This window comes from Gossypium raimondii, chromosome 5 (assembly GCF_025698545.1).
Source record: "Gossypium raimondii isolate GPD5lz chromosome 5, ASM2569854v1, whole genome shotgun sequence".
Classification (NCBI taxonomy): domain Eukaryota; kingdom Viridiplantae; phylum Streptophyta; class Magnoliopsida; order Malvales; family Malvaceae; genus Gossypium; species Gossypium raimondii.
This window is the reverse complement of record NC_068569.1, coordinates 7661817-7677772: the sequence shown is the minus strand read 5'-3', so window position 1 is coordinate 7677772 and position 15956 is coordinate 7661817. Positions and strand designations below refer to the sequence as shown.

The window sequence follows — 15956 nt, the reverse complement described above, 5'->3', positions numbered from 1 at the left end:
TTATTAATATGCAAAGATTATTTTTTTATAATAAAGTCTCTATAGCTATTTATACAAGAATATGTAAATACTTAAAATTGAACCAACTATATAAAAATTTTGACTAACAACTACTCTTGACTAACTTCTACCGACTATCCTTAACATTCACCCATCTTACCAAACAACTCACTTCAAATAGAAGGAATAACACAAATACCAAGCTTGTCTCGAAACTTAAGAAAGAAAGATGCAGATAAGGGTTTTGATCAGAATGTTTGCAACTTGGTCCTGAGTCGGAACTTGACCAACAAAAAGTTTGCCTGCAACCACCTTTTCCCTTATAAAAAATAAGTCAAGCTCAAAATGCTTGAATTTAGAATGAAGAACAGGATTTGCAAACACAGCAACGATACTAGAATTATCACTCCAAAGAATGATTCGATCATCAAGTTGAACTTGTAATTCTCCAAGCAAAGATTCAAGCCATAAGACATCAGCAGTGGCATAGGCCACACTCCGATACTCAACCTCTGCAGTACTTCGAGAGACAACCTGCTGTTTCTTGGAGCACCATGAGACTGGATTACCACCAAGATACAAACATTAGCCTGTTGTATGACTTCTGTCATCAATATCAGACTCCCAATTAGCATCAACCAAACCAGTAATAGCCATGCGTTGAGCAGGTTTAAAACACAAACCATAGTGCGAAGTAGTGCAAGCAGGGGCGTAGGGGTTTCATTTAGGAATTTTAAAATTTTTAAAATTTTAAATTAGCAAAAGTAAAATTGTACTTTGACCCTCCTAAATGATAAAAAATTGATTCAGTACTTTACAAATTATAAAGATATAGGCTATTAAAATGATAAAATTATATTTTTAATATCATAAAATTACAATTTAATTTCGGCCCCGCTAACAAAATTTTTTAGCCTCGTCCCTGCACTTAAGTATTACAAGATATGCTTTAAAGCCTTGAAATGAGTATTCAAAGGTTTATGCATGAATTGACAGATTTTGTTTACAGCAAATGCTAGTTCTAGTCGAATAATAGTGACTCATGTGCTTGATCCATACCACTCTTCTGCAGTAAATCTACAATATACTTGAGCGGAGAAAGATATAATCCCTAAGAAGTATAGGTAACTTCTATGCAACAACCCCATGTCTTTCAAAGCAGACTCATTGCTTCTAGTGATGATAATATCATCGACGTAGACTAAAAGATAAATCACATTAGTCCCTACAATCTTAGTGAATAAAGATGATCAGATTTGATCACAACAAACCCTTCTGAAAGCAAGTAGACTTTGAGCTTCTCAAACCAAGCACGTGGCGCTTGTTTAAGCCCATACAAAGCCTTTAGTAGCTTACAAACCAATGTTGCTCCATCTTGATGATGCTCATACCCAGGAGGTTGTTCCATGAAAACATCTTCTTGTAAGTCTCCATTTAAAAAAGCGTTATTGACATCAACCTGCCTGAGTTTCCATTCTCTCGTGACAATTAAAGAAATTATAACTCTAACAGTAACTGACTTCACCACGGGACTGAATGTATCCTGAAAATCGAATTTTGCCACTTTTGAATACCCTTTTCCAACTAGCCTTGCCTTATATCTCTCAATAGATCCACCAGAGTGCCTTTTGATCTTGAATAACCATTTGCAGCCAATGGGCCTTTTGCCAGCAGGTAAGGGAATTAACGACCGTGTATTATTCACTTGACACAACTAGTTCAAAGGAGAGTGATAACTAGTGTTGGAAGTGGGAAATGATAACTTGTGAGACTTCTCAAACTGACAAGCAACACACAACTGATCAATTTTATTCACTTGACAAGGAATATTACAAGATTGAAAAGCTGTTCTTAAAACTTTTAAAGAGGGATGGCTAAGATGTCGATGCCACAAGTCAAAATGATTACAACTCTCAGTTGAAGAACAACAATTAGTAGAAACATCAAACATTGGACCATCAAACTCAGTGTTGAAAACTTCCTTCTTTCCTCCAAAACAAGAAACAAGATCAAAATGATACCATATCAAGATACGCCCTAAACATACAAGAAGAAAGATATCTGATATTAAAATATCATCAATATGCAAAGATGATCTCTTTACAATAAAGTCTCTGTAACTATTTATACAAGAATATTAACTCCTTAATACACTATAACGAATAGCAAATAGTTACAACTGAACCAACTATATAATAACTTTAACTAACAGCTAGTATTGACTAGCTGCTACTGACTATCTATTGAGAGTATAAACTGATAAACATCAAAGAAATGGGAGTCTTAATTGGTCTGATCCAAAAAAAACTCGTTCAAATTTATTAAAAAAAAAAACCGAATTACTTTAAAGAAATATAAGGTTGAAGCCTGAAAAGTGAAGTGATATGAACCTGACCCAACTATAAAAGAGTTTATTTAATATAAAACCAATTAATATTTTACAGGTTTTCAAATGATGGGTCATGTTTAATTGTTGAAAGAAAGCTAGAAAGAAATTTATTACTGAAGAAGCAGATGTACAGAAATAGCTAGGAAACATAAAAAAATATGTCGTGTCTTCCACTTCTTTTGTCTCTTTGAGAACATGAAATAATTCATGTTTACCTTAAAAACTTATCAAACAAATCATGCTTTTCAACAAGGAAACCAAGGGTTGGCTTTAATTATATACATAATTTACTATTCTTTTTCCTTTCATATTTTATTAAAAGTTTGTTGTTCATTTATTTCAGCTTTATCCATGTTGTTCAATGGACACTTTTGACTCTCTCTCTTTAATGAAAAAAAATTAAAACCCCTTGTTATATGCCCTTAAAGGGAGGGTGCGTTTTTCATTGGATACCATGGCTGCTGCACTTACAGACAAATTGATGAGCAGAAGAAACCGTGTACTTTCATTAACTTAATAATTTACTCAAAACTGATTTATAGAATAGTTTAGATTTTTTTTATATATCGAGTTAGAATGTTTTTCTTATAATTTCTTATATAGCATTTATTTGGTTGAAATTAAAAAAAAAAAAAACCATTGAAACTTCACCATAAGTCTGAGAAACAGTGGCCAATAATGACTTGACAAAAAGAGGATAAAATAAATGAAGAGAATTCATTGTATTTGCATATCGTTCGAGTCAAATTAGCATTTTAATGGCTATTTATAGGATTGGTCCATGTAAGTAACCGACAAAGAACAAAACATACCATAAACACATAAAAGACTGGCTAGCACCAAGAAAACAATCTTGTAATCCACTTACGGCACAATGAACTGTTTAAATTGGACGACGGGATGGAAGCTTCCAGGATGTTGCAGTCCTCAAAGACCAATAACTTTCCTATGCACCTGATGTGCATGCAAGCCTTCCTCTCCATCATGATCGTGAAAAATGAGTGTTAGGATCCCTACCAAGCATAGCACCGAACCCACGAGAACTTTGTCATATCGCTCCACCCAGCGAAACTTGAGCTGGCTAGCACCATAGAAGGATAAAGCCACCAGCGAGGTCATCACTGCTATTGTGCTGCAAACTCAATGTCACCTTAATTAAGCCATCTACAGTAAAGCCTGGGTTATAAGCTTATAGCAGACTATGCAATGCACCTATACATGTATACTGGCAAATTAGTGGCTAGTGTTAAACCCTAACTTAAATCAGTTCCTCATAATATTAAAATTCTATACAATCAATGGTATTGCTACCAATTAATATTATGAATTTCAGTGTAGATTATAGGTTGAAGCTTGAGTCAGTCGAAGAAAATTATTGTAAACACAGATAAGTATAATGCAAATATCTCAGGTCCAAGACAAATGATGGAGGCTAGTAAAAGAAACAAAAATCATGCAATTTGTTTTCAAGAAACAAAGTAACTGGCTTAGCACAAAAACATAAGATGATTCATGTCTAAAAGTAGTTCAATGGTCTACAAGGATTTCAACATTCTACTGCCAGTTCTTTATAGTAAGCACAGATCAGTCTCTATCCCCATACCCTTAGCAGTTCTAGATTTCTGCAAACCATAAATAGTAACAGGATCAAAACTGTCTCTCATTTGCTTATTTACCAAAGAAGAAAAAGATTAAAATCAATATGCATGATAAAAATTGAAGACATACATCAAAATACTTGTATGTTAACACCAGTCTATAGTTAACTGAAGATGCTATACCAATTGGAAACACATGAAAATAAGCTCTCTTTCAACTAAACTGCCAACTAACTATTTATATATAAAAATCAAATTGAATAAGCCATTCTCAAATTTTCAAAGTCGTTTGTCATGTATACCTGAATAGCAACACTATAATGGCAAGTACCATCATGGAAGACGAATTTCCGACAGCTAGGAACACAGGAAGAGTGGTTGCACAAGGAGACAATGCTGGAACGAGGACAAGGCCAGCGACGGCCATTTTCTCCATGGGTTGGTTATGAGAATGACTGTGTCCACCCTTACCAGACAAAAACAACAATATATAGCTACCACCAAGAACTATGAGCAAAAGTGAAGCAAGTTTATGCACTGTTTCTTCACCAGCAATTGTGTTCGCCATAGTTATTGCAGCTATACCAAGAAGAGAAGTCGATATTACGTGCAAAACTGCTCCGAATGCGGCTGCGCCATAGACAATAATACAATGATAAAGAAGGATCAAGCAATGCCCAAAAGTGTTTTAATTTTTAATAGTATTCGATTCCCTTGTTTTTAACTATCTGCTAAAAAATCTTAGTTTTGCTAAAATTAAAGAAACCCAGAAAAGCAAATCAACATATTAGAATCGATCGTGACATTAATTACGGTAAAATTAAGATATCAAAAACTAAAGAACAGGGAAATTTATCAACTGTAAATAAAGGGGTCTTTTTTTTTTTAGTCTGGGTATTAGTATATGCGAATTAGATCGAAAGCATAAATAATTAGATGAAGGGGACTTACTGACAAAAAGGGTACGAGAAAGGGTCCAATTTTGGGCACGGCCGACGATGGAGAATGGAAGCCAATGGGTGGGAATGAAAGAATGAAGAAGAGAAACAGTGGCTATGCCGCCTATTGTGGACAGATCTTCGGCGCCAAAACTCTCCATGAACACCTTTGTTTCAGAGTGAATGGAGATTTAAGAATTCAGGATTCTCTGTGACTTGATTAGATCCAAAGAGAACCTAAACTACATTACATCATTGATATTTGTTTTACATTTTTTGTTTGGGGGGGGGGGTGGAGAAATGGTGAAGAAATAAATGAAATGGGGGTTGTTTTGGTGTCAACTGAAGCTTTTGAGAAAGATATCTGACAATGAAATGAAAATTGATGGAGTCTATTCGCACCAATCTCTTCAAATTTTCCATTAACATACATTCGGAGCTTATATTTTATGGTGGTAAAAACTGAAAATTGTTTTCTTCATAATGGGGAAAAATAATAACTAATAGCTTCATTTGCTTCTACTACTACTGTCATCTCCTTCGCCTCTTTTGCTTTTTTCCTTCACAATAATAACTTTGCTTTACCGCATTATTCTAACTTTTACTTAAAATTTTGATCAATGTCATATTTTTCTTTTTGGTATTAGATCAAATTTATGTATTTTATATTTCCATATTCAGAATAAAAATGTTCACTTCATCACACAAGTTACCATGTCCTCCTCAACTTCTTAGCTTTTCTAAAGGAGCATTAATTTATAATCTACCATAAAAAATGTTGAACGAAAGATTTTTAAACGAAATCCACTCAAAAAAATCACTAATACATGGGCCAATAACATCACTGTCCCACAAACACTACAAAGAAAGTTCTGAATTTCAGAATAAGTTTGTCTTTAACATCAACAATGTTTTTAGACACCCAAAAATTGAAACTAAATCAGCACCTAGGAAGTTATCCCCCCATAGCTTAGTGATCACCGGGCATGCTCTTTATAATATCAGAGTCACCTGTAAAAACACAAAAGATACTTACCACAATCAGGAACTACAGATGTATTCGTAAATTCAGCATGTTATCAACACTCTTATATATACCAGGGTCAATAATGCTGAGGCAGCACACTCTAAAGTATTTGCCGCAAGCAGTGCCCAAGTCTACGTTGTCTGCAAAAAAAAAAAAAAAACCCTTGTCAAGGGGATTACTCTTTAAAACAAATGATGACTGCTCGAAAACTTTTGACAACATTATATATAGAACTCGAGATAAGTTGAGATAAATAGATGAAGAACACATGCAATGGGCTATATCAATCAGGAATGTTGTTCATCCTACCACTTCTATCGGCAACACTAGAAATACAAGCTTTGTTTGTAATAACTAGAGAAAGGAAGGAAGCAAGGAAGGGCAGAATCTACATTATTCAGATTCAGGGGGCAGTGTTGAATATGGGTATCTGTCTTAACACAGATCAGCTCTATTTTTCCCAAGATTTTCTTGTATGTGGAAAATCATATCCCATACTCATGCAGAAATAGTCTTTAGATATAGATGTTGGAGCAACATAGCTGAACTAATCTTATTAATAATCCGCTTAGTTCAATGTGAAAAGGAAATTAATCCAAGAGACAAATACTCAAATCATGATACAAGTACGTGCTAAAGCATGTAACACGAGAACAAAAGGTTAAGGAACATACTTCCATTGTAGTGGTGAACTCCAACCTTGCACAACATGGCATAATACTCAATCTCCGACTTCCTAAGAGGAGGGCAGTTGTTGGCAATGATAATCAACTTACCTATAAAACATTAGAAAAATTACATATGAATACCTGCTTTCAAGGCTCAACTGATCAGCATTATATCAGCAACGGGAATGAAGCAATCCAATGTATATATAAATCCACCAAAAACCCACATGCCCTTATCCAAGAAAAAGACCATTTTAAGTTTTTAACCAAGATGAAATGCATTCAACTTCAAATCACCACCAAACAATGAACATAAAATAATCTAATCATTCTTCATCTAAATCAGGAGGATTAAAACGCCGGAAATAGTCAAATCATCAATACGGTAGCTCAAAATTTTAGAAATCGCAAACCAATACGCAGAGTTATCCAATACCTTTGGAGCTTCTAAGAGACTTGAGAACAGTTCTGTAACCCAAAGTGTATTTCCCACTCTTCATAACGAGAGTCAATCTGTTGTTAATGCTCTCATGAGTCTTCTTCTGCATTTCGTCAAACACCCCCATTAAAAACAAATCCATTTATTAGCATATTTTCAGGAAATTAAGAATAAAAAAAGTGCAGAAAATTCAAAAGAAACAAAACGGGAATGGATAGTTACGGTCTTCTTGGCGGCAACCATTGTCGTCGACGGGAGAGCTTCGGTGAGATGGAAGCGGGGAAGTGACAGCGGCAGCTACAACTGGTTCACCACAAGAAGCGAAGAAACCCTAAAACCTAAACCAATATATCGATGCCTGACTGAAGGTTTCTAGGGTTGGGCCAAGGAAAATTACCTCTTATGACCCAAAACCAATTTTAACTAAAAATAAATAGGGTAAACTACACCCATGGTCACTTTTGTTTACCTTAGATTACATTTCAGTCACTTATGTTTGAAATGTTACATTTTAGTCACTTACGTTATCGTGTTGTAACATTTTAGTCACTGAGCCGTTAATTGTCGTTAATGGTGTAATGGTAAGCTGACGTGGCACGTTAAATCATTATTTCAAACAAAAATTTTAGGTTAAATTATACAATTGGTCCCCATAATTTTTCGTTTTGAGCAATTTAAAATTTTTTTATGTTCTTTTAACTTTCTTTCTTTCTTTTTTCTTTTTTTTTTCCATTCTCTTCTACTTCTCCCTCTGTTTTTCTACCTTCTTTATTTCTTTTAACATACCAGGAAATCGTATTGGTAGTAAAAAAGAAGCATGGTATGGGTTTATGGGTTTTGGTTATAGGCAAATGATGACAGTCGACTTCCTACTTCTTTTTTCATTGCCAATTCGACTTCCTAATATGTTAAAAGAAATGGGAAATGTATGAAAACAGAGGGAGAAACAAAAGAGAATGGAAAAAAAAGATGAAAGTTTAAAGAACATAAAAGAAAAAAAATTAAATTACTTAAAACGAAAAAAATATGGGGATCAATTGTATAATTTAACCTAAAATTTTGTTTGAAATGATGATTTAACGTGCCACGTCAGCTTACCGTTACACCATTAACGACGATTAATGACTCAGTGACTAAAATGTTACAACATGATAACGTAAATGACTAAAACGTAACATTTCAAACATAAGTGACTAAAACGTAACCTAAGGTAAACAAAAGTGACCATGGGTGTAGTTTACCCAATAAATAAATAAATTTTAGGTCAAATTCTTCTATTAGCCCTTTTACTATGTATAAGTTAAGGGATTTAGTCTATATAATTTAATTTTGCCATTTTTATTTTCTATATTTTTTAGTTAAATTCTATTATTTCAAATTTTTATGTTGAAAATATATTATCATATATATAATATCATGTTAGATTATTATTTTCAAGTGATACAAAAAAGTATTGTGTCAAGAAAAATAAATATGATCTGAACTTATAACGATGTTGGTAAAAAAATTAAAATTTCAAAATTTTAAAAAATATAAAAATTTAAAATGATAAAGCATTTTTTTCTAGCTTTTTTTTTTTCTGAAGTAATGGAAAACTAACAAGCAAGTACAGTAGAGGCTCCATTGCGTCCACCAACCCAAGTGTTGGCGTGTAAATTGTCAACCACAAACCAAATAACTAGCACCAATAGAAAATCCGATACACTTTCGTGAAAGATCAGTTGGGTGTCTTCTTCTTCCCGACGGTATGGCAGGAACCCAGTTCTCTAAAGCTTATTGGCAAGCCCCATCTTGAGGAGGATGACCTTGCTGTAATCCAATTCAACCGTTATAAAAGCAAGCTCATGTTTTTCCGTTAATGATTTAAGGTTAAACCACATCTGGGTTTACTACTTGTAAAGAAAAAAGTTCCGATGGCTTGGTCATTGTCGATGCTGAAAACTATAAAGGCCAGATAAACTTAAAGGCATTGCCCACACAGGTTAAGGGTTGGCTCGTGGGAGTTATCGACGATTTAGGGCGCATGATAATAGGGGCGATGGAGGAGCTCGGGGGTTCAAAAAGAAACCTCTAAGAAGAAAGAAAGAGTTGTTGATGCCCTTACGCAAGCTCTTCCTAAATTTATTAATAAATTTCAATACAAATTTTTTAAAAATTTCTAACAATTTTTTAAATTAATGATTTTTATGATGCATGATAGGTAGCAATTTATGGTGACGGATTATTTTAATTGGTTTTTTTAACGGCCAAAAGATTGATACGATAATATTTAATATCATTGGGGATTGAATTGAGAACGTCAAATAATCTTAAGAACTGAAATGTGCAGAAAATTTTTAAAGACTAAAATGTAAAAATTATATACTTTAAGGACTAAAGCGTGGATTAAGTCTTAAAAAATTATAATTAAATGGCCCATCAAATCGAATAGGAGGGAAGTGAAACTGAAAATCGGCGAACTTAATAATCGAATCTTAGAGACCAAATTCAGTTTCAATCAGCTAAGGCAGTTATAACTGAATTTTGCTTACAGTTGGCTACTCATTCGTGACTCCGGTCTGCTCTCGATCCTCAATCTACGAAAAGTTAATTTTCTCCACCTCCTTTATCTATATTTTCATCTTTCTAGGGTTTCGTTCTACCGCCCGTCATGGCCGAAGTCATAAACATGCCGGTCGATTCCTTCGACCGCCGTCGCGGTGGCGACCGTAAAGACAACAACAATAACAATAAACAGCCTCCGTCGTCTGACGATCCCAATTCCTCTGCCCCATCGCCGCCTCCACCTCGACGACGCGATCGGGACTCGCGTGAGCGACGGGACCGCGACTACTACGATCGCAATCGCTCTCCTCCGCCTCCACCTCCCAGAGAGAGAGATTACAAGAGGCGCAGCAGCATTAGCCCCCCGCCACCGCCGTTGAGTTATAGGGATAGAAGACACTCGCCTCCGCCGCGGAGGTCGCCCCCTCATAAGAGGTCTAGGCGTGAGGATGGAGGATACGAAGGGAGAAGAGGGAGCCCTAGAGGAAGATTTGGACCTGGAGATAGAAGGTAATCCTTTATTTTTTTTTTTTCAGATTTAATTACAATTAGAATGTAAAATAACACAGCTTAATTTAGCTATAGGCATTTATACTTTTGGTTTATTTAACTTCTTCGGGATTTTCTTTGCTTAATGTTTTCAAGTCTTATGAACTTATTTCCGATTTGTTTCAACTTAGTATTTTGGTTGATTGATTTAAGCTTTGAAAATTCTTTAACTGAAAGATTGAGATTCAAGACATGGGATTAAGACGGAATATAATCAGTAGTTTAGGTATTGTCTTGTAAAATATACGCTGTTTGACCATGATATGGCTATTTTGAATACAAATCACTGCTACAAAATCCTAATGGCTACTGCTGAACCTGCAAAACAACCCTAAATATAGGAGACTGAATATGACTCACTAAGTAAGTAAGTAGTTGGGCAGCATGCTTTTTCTTGGAAAGGGACTGACAAATTTATGGTTGATGAAGAGTGTTCCAAGTGTTTGTGCTGGTTTTCTTGATAAATTTGCATTATTTTTGCCAGACTCAATTTGATTTTCTTATTGTAAATGCTTACACATCACTAGTATCCCTTGGTGTTACACTGGACTTTCCTTTTCCTACTAATGCAAGGTACACTGTTATTACAAAATTCTGGACTGCCTGGACAAACATCTGAGACCAACTTTTTGTTTTCAACTGTGGTACCTATGAATGGATCATTGATTCAGTTTCCTCATGTTGCTCTGGATCCAGTGTATCTTCCGTGCATGACTCTAATTATTTTGACTCTGGAATTCTACCCTTGTTCATATTCTAGTCATCAACTATGATGCTTTCATATATGATAAGTTATTTTCACTTGGCTGTTTTGGTTTATACTCGGATTCTGCTCATGCTGTAAAACACTTTTGATGGTGTAGGTTTGGGCATGACTATGGTGGTGGATATGATCGTGAGATGATGGGAAGGCCTGGTTACCCTGAAGAAAGGCCTCATGGCTGGTACTCAGGTCGCTCTTCCGGTGGCTATCAAGGTTGTCCTTTCTAGAAACTGCTTAAGTATTTCAAATTTCAATTATTGCACTTGGAGTAATCTTGAAGCACTTTTGAGTTTTGATTTGACCACTTTGTAGTTTGTGTCTTTTTTGCACATATTATCACTTTAATTTAAAACGTTATATGCCGGTTATAGACTCACATTTATTGCGGTTAATTTTTCATTTTAGTTGTTAATATAAAATCTTGATATATTATGGTTAGTGTTGATAATATAGAGAATTAAATTTTACATATAATTCTTTTTTGAAGCTAGCAAATTCTTCTTCTATGAAGAGCTCATTTTCACGTGGCTAGTTATGATATTTGGCTGTTGAGAATGGGCAAAACCAAAAACTAGTATTTTGCATTAGGTGTCCTTTCTTGGCTTTTCAGATTACAGTGTCGGTTTGGAAAGTATTGAAATGCATGTCATCAAAGTAACTTTGGGAATCTATGAAATGATGCGTAATTGCAGTTAATGATGACTTTCTGTTGAGTAGATTGATTCCTTCTAAAATTCCTTATAGTGACGATGCATTATAGTATAATGCAACAGCAACGAACTTTTTATCTATGTTTTCTATCCATGCTGTTTTATTTTAGTTTGTCAATGATATTGCCTTTCAGATTGTGATTCTGGCCTTGGTGGTTATGGTGATGCTTCCAATTCAAGGAGTACTCAAAGGTTAGCTTTTTATCTTCTTTACAGACATGTACTTTTTGTTGCAGTGTTGACACCATTCACGTTCTCTTTTAATTGAGGGGACTTTCAAAAGTTGTTCTTATCATTTCATTGCTGGATCTTTATTTATCTTATACGATAACATGGCATGATAAGTAATATTTTCAGAGAAGGATTGATGTCATACAAGCAATTCATTCAAGAGCTTGAGGATGATATACTACCCGCTGAAGCTGAGCGTAGGTACGAATGAGAAATAATATCATCTGTTTGGTTTTTCTTGTTTGTGACTTGTGGCTTAAACAAATTGGAATATTGAGTTACTCTTACTTATTACTGTGAAGGTACCAAGAATACAAGTCAGAGTATATATCAACCCAAAAACAAGCATTTTTTGATGCTCACAAAGACGAGGAATGGTACTTCACATTGGTTACTGAATTCCTGCCTATTTGCGCACTTCATCGTTCTAATTTAACTTACTTATGCATGTAGGTTGAGAGACAAATATCATCCAACAAACTTGGTCACTGTTATTGAAAGGTTAGTTGTACTTACACATTTCATGATATTTTTCAGTTCATGAATTTGTTAGTAAGCCAATGGACTCCCTCCGTCCTGCATTTTGTTGTGTGGTGGTGTTGATGATTTGGTGTCAATTTATCATGCGATTGTTGGATTTTTTCTTTATTTTTTATATTATGCTTTTGGTCTTATCTTTTTAGGAGGAACGAACTTGTATGCAGAGTTGCAAAGGACTTTTTGCTTGATCTACAGAGTGGAACACTGGACTTGTAAGATGGAAATTCATGCTCACTGACTTTGGTTGTGTATTCAACCTGGCTCCCGGCATTTTATTTCCACCAGCTAACCTTTAATTTATATTTGTGATGCAGAAATCCTGGGGTAAATCCCTTGTCATCAAGTAAATCAGGCCAAACTAGTGATCCTAATTCCGAAGATGAAACTGACATCGGTGACAAAAGAAGGCGGCATGGTAAGGAACCTGCAAAAGAAACTGATATTCTTTCTGCTGCTCCTAAGGCTCACCCGATCAGTTATGATCCCAGAAGAATTCATATTGACATTGAACAAGCACAGGGTCTTGTACGTAAACTGGATTCTGAAAAAGGAATTGAGGAAAACATATTAAGGGGGTTCGACAATGACAAAGTAAATAGAGATAAATCTCGTGGTAGTTTGACTGGTCCGGTGGTTATTATACGTGGCTCGAATTCTGTGAAAGGCCTGGAGGGTGTTGAGCTTCTTGATACTCTTATAACTTACTTGTGGCGTGTCCATGGTTTGGATTATTATGGAATGATTGAAACAAGTGAAGCTAAGGGTCTTAGGCATGTGAGACCAGAGGGAAAGAGTTCTGATGTTACTAATAGCGGATCTGAGTGGGAAAAGAAACTTGACTCACGCTGGCAAGAGAGATTGAGGGGTCAAGATCCTTTGGAATTAATGACTGCCAAAGACAAAATAGAAGCTGCTGCTGTTGAAGCTTTGAATCCTTTTGTCCGTAAGATTAGGGATGAAAAGTATGGTTGGAAGTATGGATGTGGTGCTAAGGGTTGCACAAAGCTCTTCCATGCTGCAGAATTCGTGCACAAGCATCTTAAACTTAAACATCCAGAGCTTGTGATGGAGCTAACGTCTAAAGTTCGTGAAGAGCTTTATTACCAAAATTACATGAAGTAAGTGGTGTTACATGCAACTTATTGTTGTTGTTGTTTTAATCTTAATGATTCCTGTATAATATGCACTGTTTCCATTCACAGTGATCCAGATGCACCTGGGGGGACACCTGTTATGCAGCAATCTCTACCTGTATGCTACAATTGTTGTTGTTTTGATGTTATGTTCTCTGTTTCTGCTTTTATAACCTCATTTTTTCACCTTTCTTTTTTTCTTGTTGTAGAAGGACAAGCCCCCAAGACGTAGAATGCTAGAAAATCGCTTGAAAGATGAACGTGGCTTTCGTAGAGGACGTGATAATCGAGCAAATGGTAGCGATAGATATGATAGGTCTGAGAACCCTCAATCAAGTGAATTTCCATCCAACAAGGATGGTCCTGATGATGGCAATCGTGATGATCCAATGTTTGATGCTTTTGGTGGTCAAGGGATGCATGTTGCAGCTCCATTTTCTTCAGATATTGCACCTCCACCAGTATTGATGCCTGTTCCTGGTGCTGGGTAGGTCTCATGCTGTTCTAGAAGTAGCTGTAATGAGCTTATTATTTTCTTGAGGTCTCATATGTGTGTAATTGCAGTCCTTTGGGCCCCTTCGTTCCAGCTCCACCTGAACTTGCAATGCAGGTCTTCAGAGAGCAGGGTGGTCCTCCTTACGAAGGCAATACTAGAGGGGGACGTCCTGGACCTAATTTAAGTGGACCAGCCCCCTTTCTTTTGCCTCCTGGCTTTCAACAGGATCCTCGTCGTTTAAGAAGGTAAGTTTGCTTGAGACTGTTTGAAAGCAATTGGGATGTATTGCAGCTGTTTTATTTGCAGTTCTTAGCCTTAATACTTGTCTACTTGAATACAGAATTAGAGAGTGCAGTTCATGTTTCTAAATGTTGTGATTTCATTAGTTCAAAATATATTTTAATTATACATAGTGTTGGCTTCTATGTTTTTCCTATAATGTTTTTTTTTTCCAAAATATGGTGGTGGGGAACTTGCTTATATCTAAATGACTCTAGTGTCCTTGTAACTAATCTATAAAACACTGTTCCTCACCTTCTGAAATCTATATTGACATTGAAATATGCTCACAAGTTCCTTTCCTTGCCCCGCTTTCCTTTGAATTCACAATTTCTGAGCAGTTTCCTGTTTCTTATGGTTTTGGAAGATAGAAAATAGATGCAATTTTCTGTATTTCGATTTTTCATTTACTTTGCTTCTTTCCGTGTAGTAGTATGTGAGTGTGAAGTCTAAGCCATGAGAACACTACATTATGTTTTAACAATTTACTATTAATTGGATGAAGATTTCCTATGTTATTTTAGTATTATAGTGTTTCTCTTTATCTCTTCTACAGTCATGTTTGTAAAGCTTGCCTTGTTTTATTTATGCAGTTATCAAGACCTAGATGCACCTGAGGATGAAGTCACTGTTATAGACTACAGGAGCTTATAGGTATTAGAAGTGGAGGTATATTGGCAAAGACTAAAATCTATCCTACTGAGGCATAAAGCTATTCATCAAGCAGTCCAAGGTCAAAATGCTGTTATTTTATGATTATCTAACTAGAAAAGCATCGACCTTATTCGATTTTGTTAAAACATGAAAAAATCTTAAATCTTGCTATAACGCATGCTAGCTGTTTCCCTTTGTAATTAAGAGTATTCTGATGTTGTGATTTAACCAAGTAGTGTGTAGTTTGCTGGGAACTGTCTTCTGTTATTCTTGTCCTAGTTAACCCACCTGACAAGAGATTTTTATGAACATGGGATGGGGCATACATGGTTAAAAAAATCTGTAACATGGACTTTTGAGTGGATAGACTTTTCATATAGTTGGTACTTTGTTTTGACCTTCTACCGGCAGTGGTGGAGGATTAAGTTAGGATCTCCAATCAATGAAAGATGCCTTGCCATCAACAGAGAAAGGAAGCTACTCGTCCCAACATCAAAGCCTTCATTTCCTTCGCTTCTTTGATGTTTAAAGTCTCTGCTTGTGGTTCAGCCTTGGAAATTCCAGAGGTTTACAAAATTGGAAGTTGGATGAACAGGGAAAAACACGATTCAATAAATGATAAGGCTTTTAGAGTTCCCTTTTGTTTTGTTCTTAGGTGGAACAATATAATCTCATTTTCAGCTATGGTAAAGATTAGAACTACTGGGATAGTGTGCTCTTATATGTATGTATGTGTGTTTGTATGTATGTATGTTGACAGGCGAATTTTAACAAGCAATATTCAAATGGGGTGACTGAAAATGACTTTTTCCACCCTTAAATTTCAAAGCAATACTTTGAGATGTAGACTTTAAGATATTGGACTTCGATAGAGTTATTGTGGAAAACACGAGGAAACAGCAGCAGAAAAAAGGTCCTACCATATTTCAATCCCATTATGATTTCAAAGAAGTATCAGCATTTATCTACATATCCCAAAACAGTTAAACTACAGAATA

At 35.6% G+C, this 15956-nt stretch overlaps 3 protein-coding genes across 5 annotated transcripts; 1 reads left to right on the top strand and 2 right to left on the bottom strand.

Annotated features, from left to right (window-relative positions):
• Positions 1–3087: 3087 nt before the first annotated feature.
• On the bottom strand, positions 3088–5570 carry LOC105769711 (uncharacterized). The gene is made up of 3 exons (XM_012590525.2): positions 4939–5570; positions 4290–4617; positions 3088–3521 (listed from the first exon to the last, which is right to left on the bottom strand). Exons 1-3 carry the CDS (start codon positions 5084–5086, stop codon positions 3317–3319), a joined length of 681 nt encoding a protein of 226 aa, XP_012445979.1. The 5' UTR covers positions 5087–5570; the 3' UTR covers positions 3088–3316.
• A 145-nt stretch (positions 5571–5715) lies between these two features.
• On the bottom strand, positions 5716–7451 carry LOC105769712 (60S ribosomal protein L30). The gene is made up of 5 exons (XM_012590526.2): positions 7282–7451; positions 7057–7162; positions 6627–6728; positions 6024–6092; positions 5716–5936 (listed from the first exon to the last, which is right to left on the bottom strand). Exons 1-5 carry the CDS (start codon positions 7300–7302, stop codon positions 5896–5898), a joined length of 339 nt encoding a protein of 112 aa, XP_012445980.1. The 5' UTR covers positions 7303–7451; the 3' UTR covers positions 5716–5895.
• Positions 7452–9490: 2039 nt separating this feature from the next.
• Positions 9491–15679, top strand: LOC105769426 (serrate RNA effector molecule). Of its 3 annotated transcripts, XM_012590053.2 has the most exons (13): positions 9499–9615; positions 9689–10113; positions 11016–11128; positions 11760–11817; positions 11971–12057; positions 12159–12233; positions 12310–12357; positions 12540–12608; positions 12711–13514; positions 13599–13647; positions 13739–14016; positions 14094–14270; positions 14898–15679. In XM_012590053.2, exons 2-13 carry the CDS (start codon positions 9710–9712, stop codon positions 14956–14958), a joined length of 2223 nt encoding a protein of 740 aa, XP_012445507.1. In that variant the 5' UTR covers positions 9499–9615; positions 9689–9709; the 3' UTR covers positions 14959–15679. The 3 variants fall into 3 exon arrangements, with proteins under 3 accessions (XP_012445506.1, XP_052487187.1, XP_012445507.1); XM_012590052.2 differs by having other exon boundaries at positions 9491–10113; XM_052631227.1 differs by having other exon boundaries at positions 9492–10113; positions 11983–12057.
• Positions 15680–15956: the final 277 nt, after the last annotated feature.

Coding starts and splice junctions, on each gene's coding strand:
- LOC105769711 (XM_012590525.2), bottom strand. CDS start 5,086: ATGGAGAGTTTTGGCGCCGAAGATCTGTCCACAATAGGCGGCATAGCC. Junction 4,618..4,938: donor TTCTCGTACCCTTTTTGTCA/GTAAGTCCCCTT, acceptor TCTATGGCGCAG/CCGCATTCGGAGCAGTTTTG. Junction 3,522..4,289: donor ATTATAGTGTTGCTATTCAG/GTATACATGACA, acceptor TTGAGTTTGCAG/CACAATAGCAGTGATGACCT.
- LOC105769712 (XM_012590526.2), bottom strand. CDS start 7,302: ATGGTTGCCGCCAAGAAGACC. Junction 6,729..7,056: donor GTCTCTTAGAAGCTCCAAAG/GTATTGGATAAC, acceptor AATGTTTTATAG/GTAAGTTGATTATCATTGCC. Junction 6,093..6,626: donor AGTTCACCACTACAATGGAA/GTATGTTCCTTA, acceptor TTTTTTTTGCAG/ACAACGTAGACTTGGGCACT.
- LOC105769426 (XM_012590052.2), top strand. CDS start 9,710: ATGGCCGAAGTCATAAACATGCCGGTCGATTCCTTCGACCGCCGTCGC. Junction 11,818..11,970: donor AATTCAAGGAGTACTCAAAG/GTTAGCTTTTTA, acceptor TGGCATGATAAG/TAATATTTTCAGAGAAGGAT. Junction 12,058..12,158: donor CCCGCTGAAGCTGAGCGTAG/GTACGAATGAGA, acceptor ATTACTGTGAAG/GTACCAAGAATACAAGTCAG.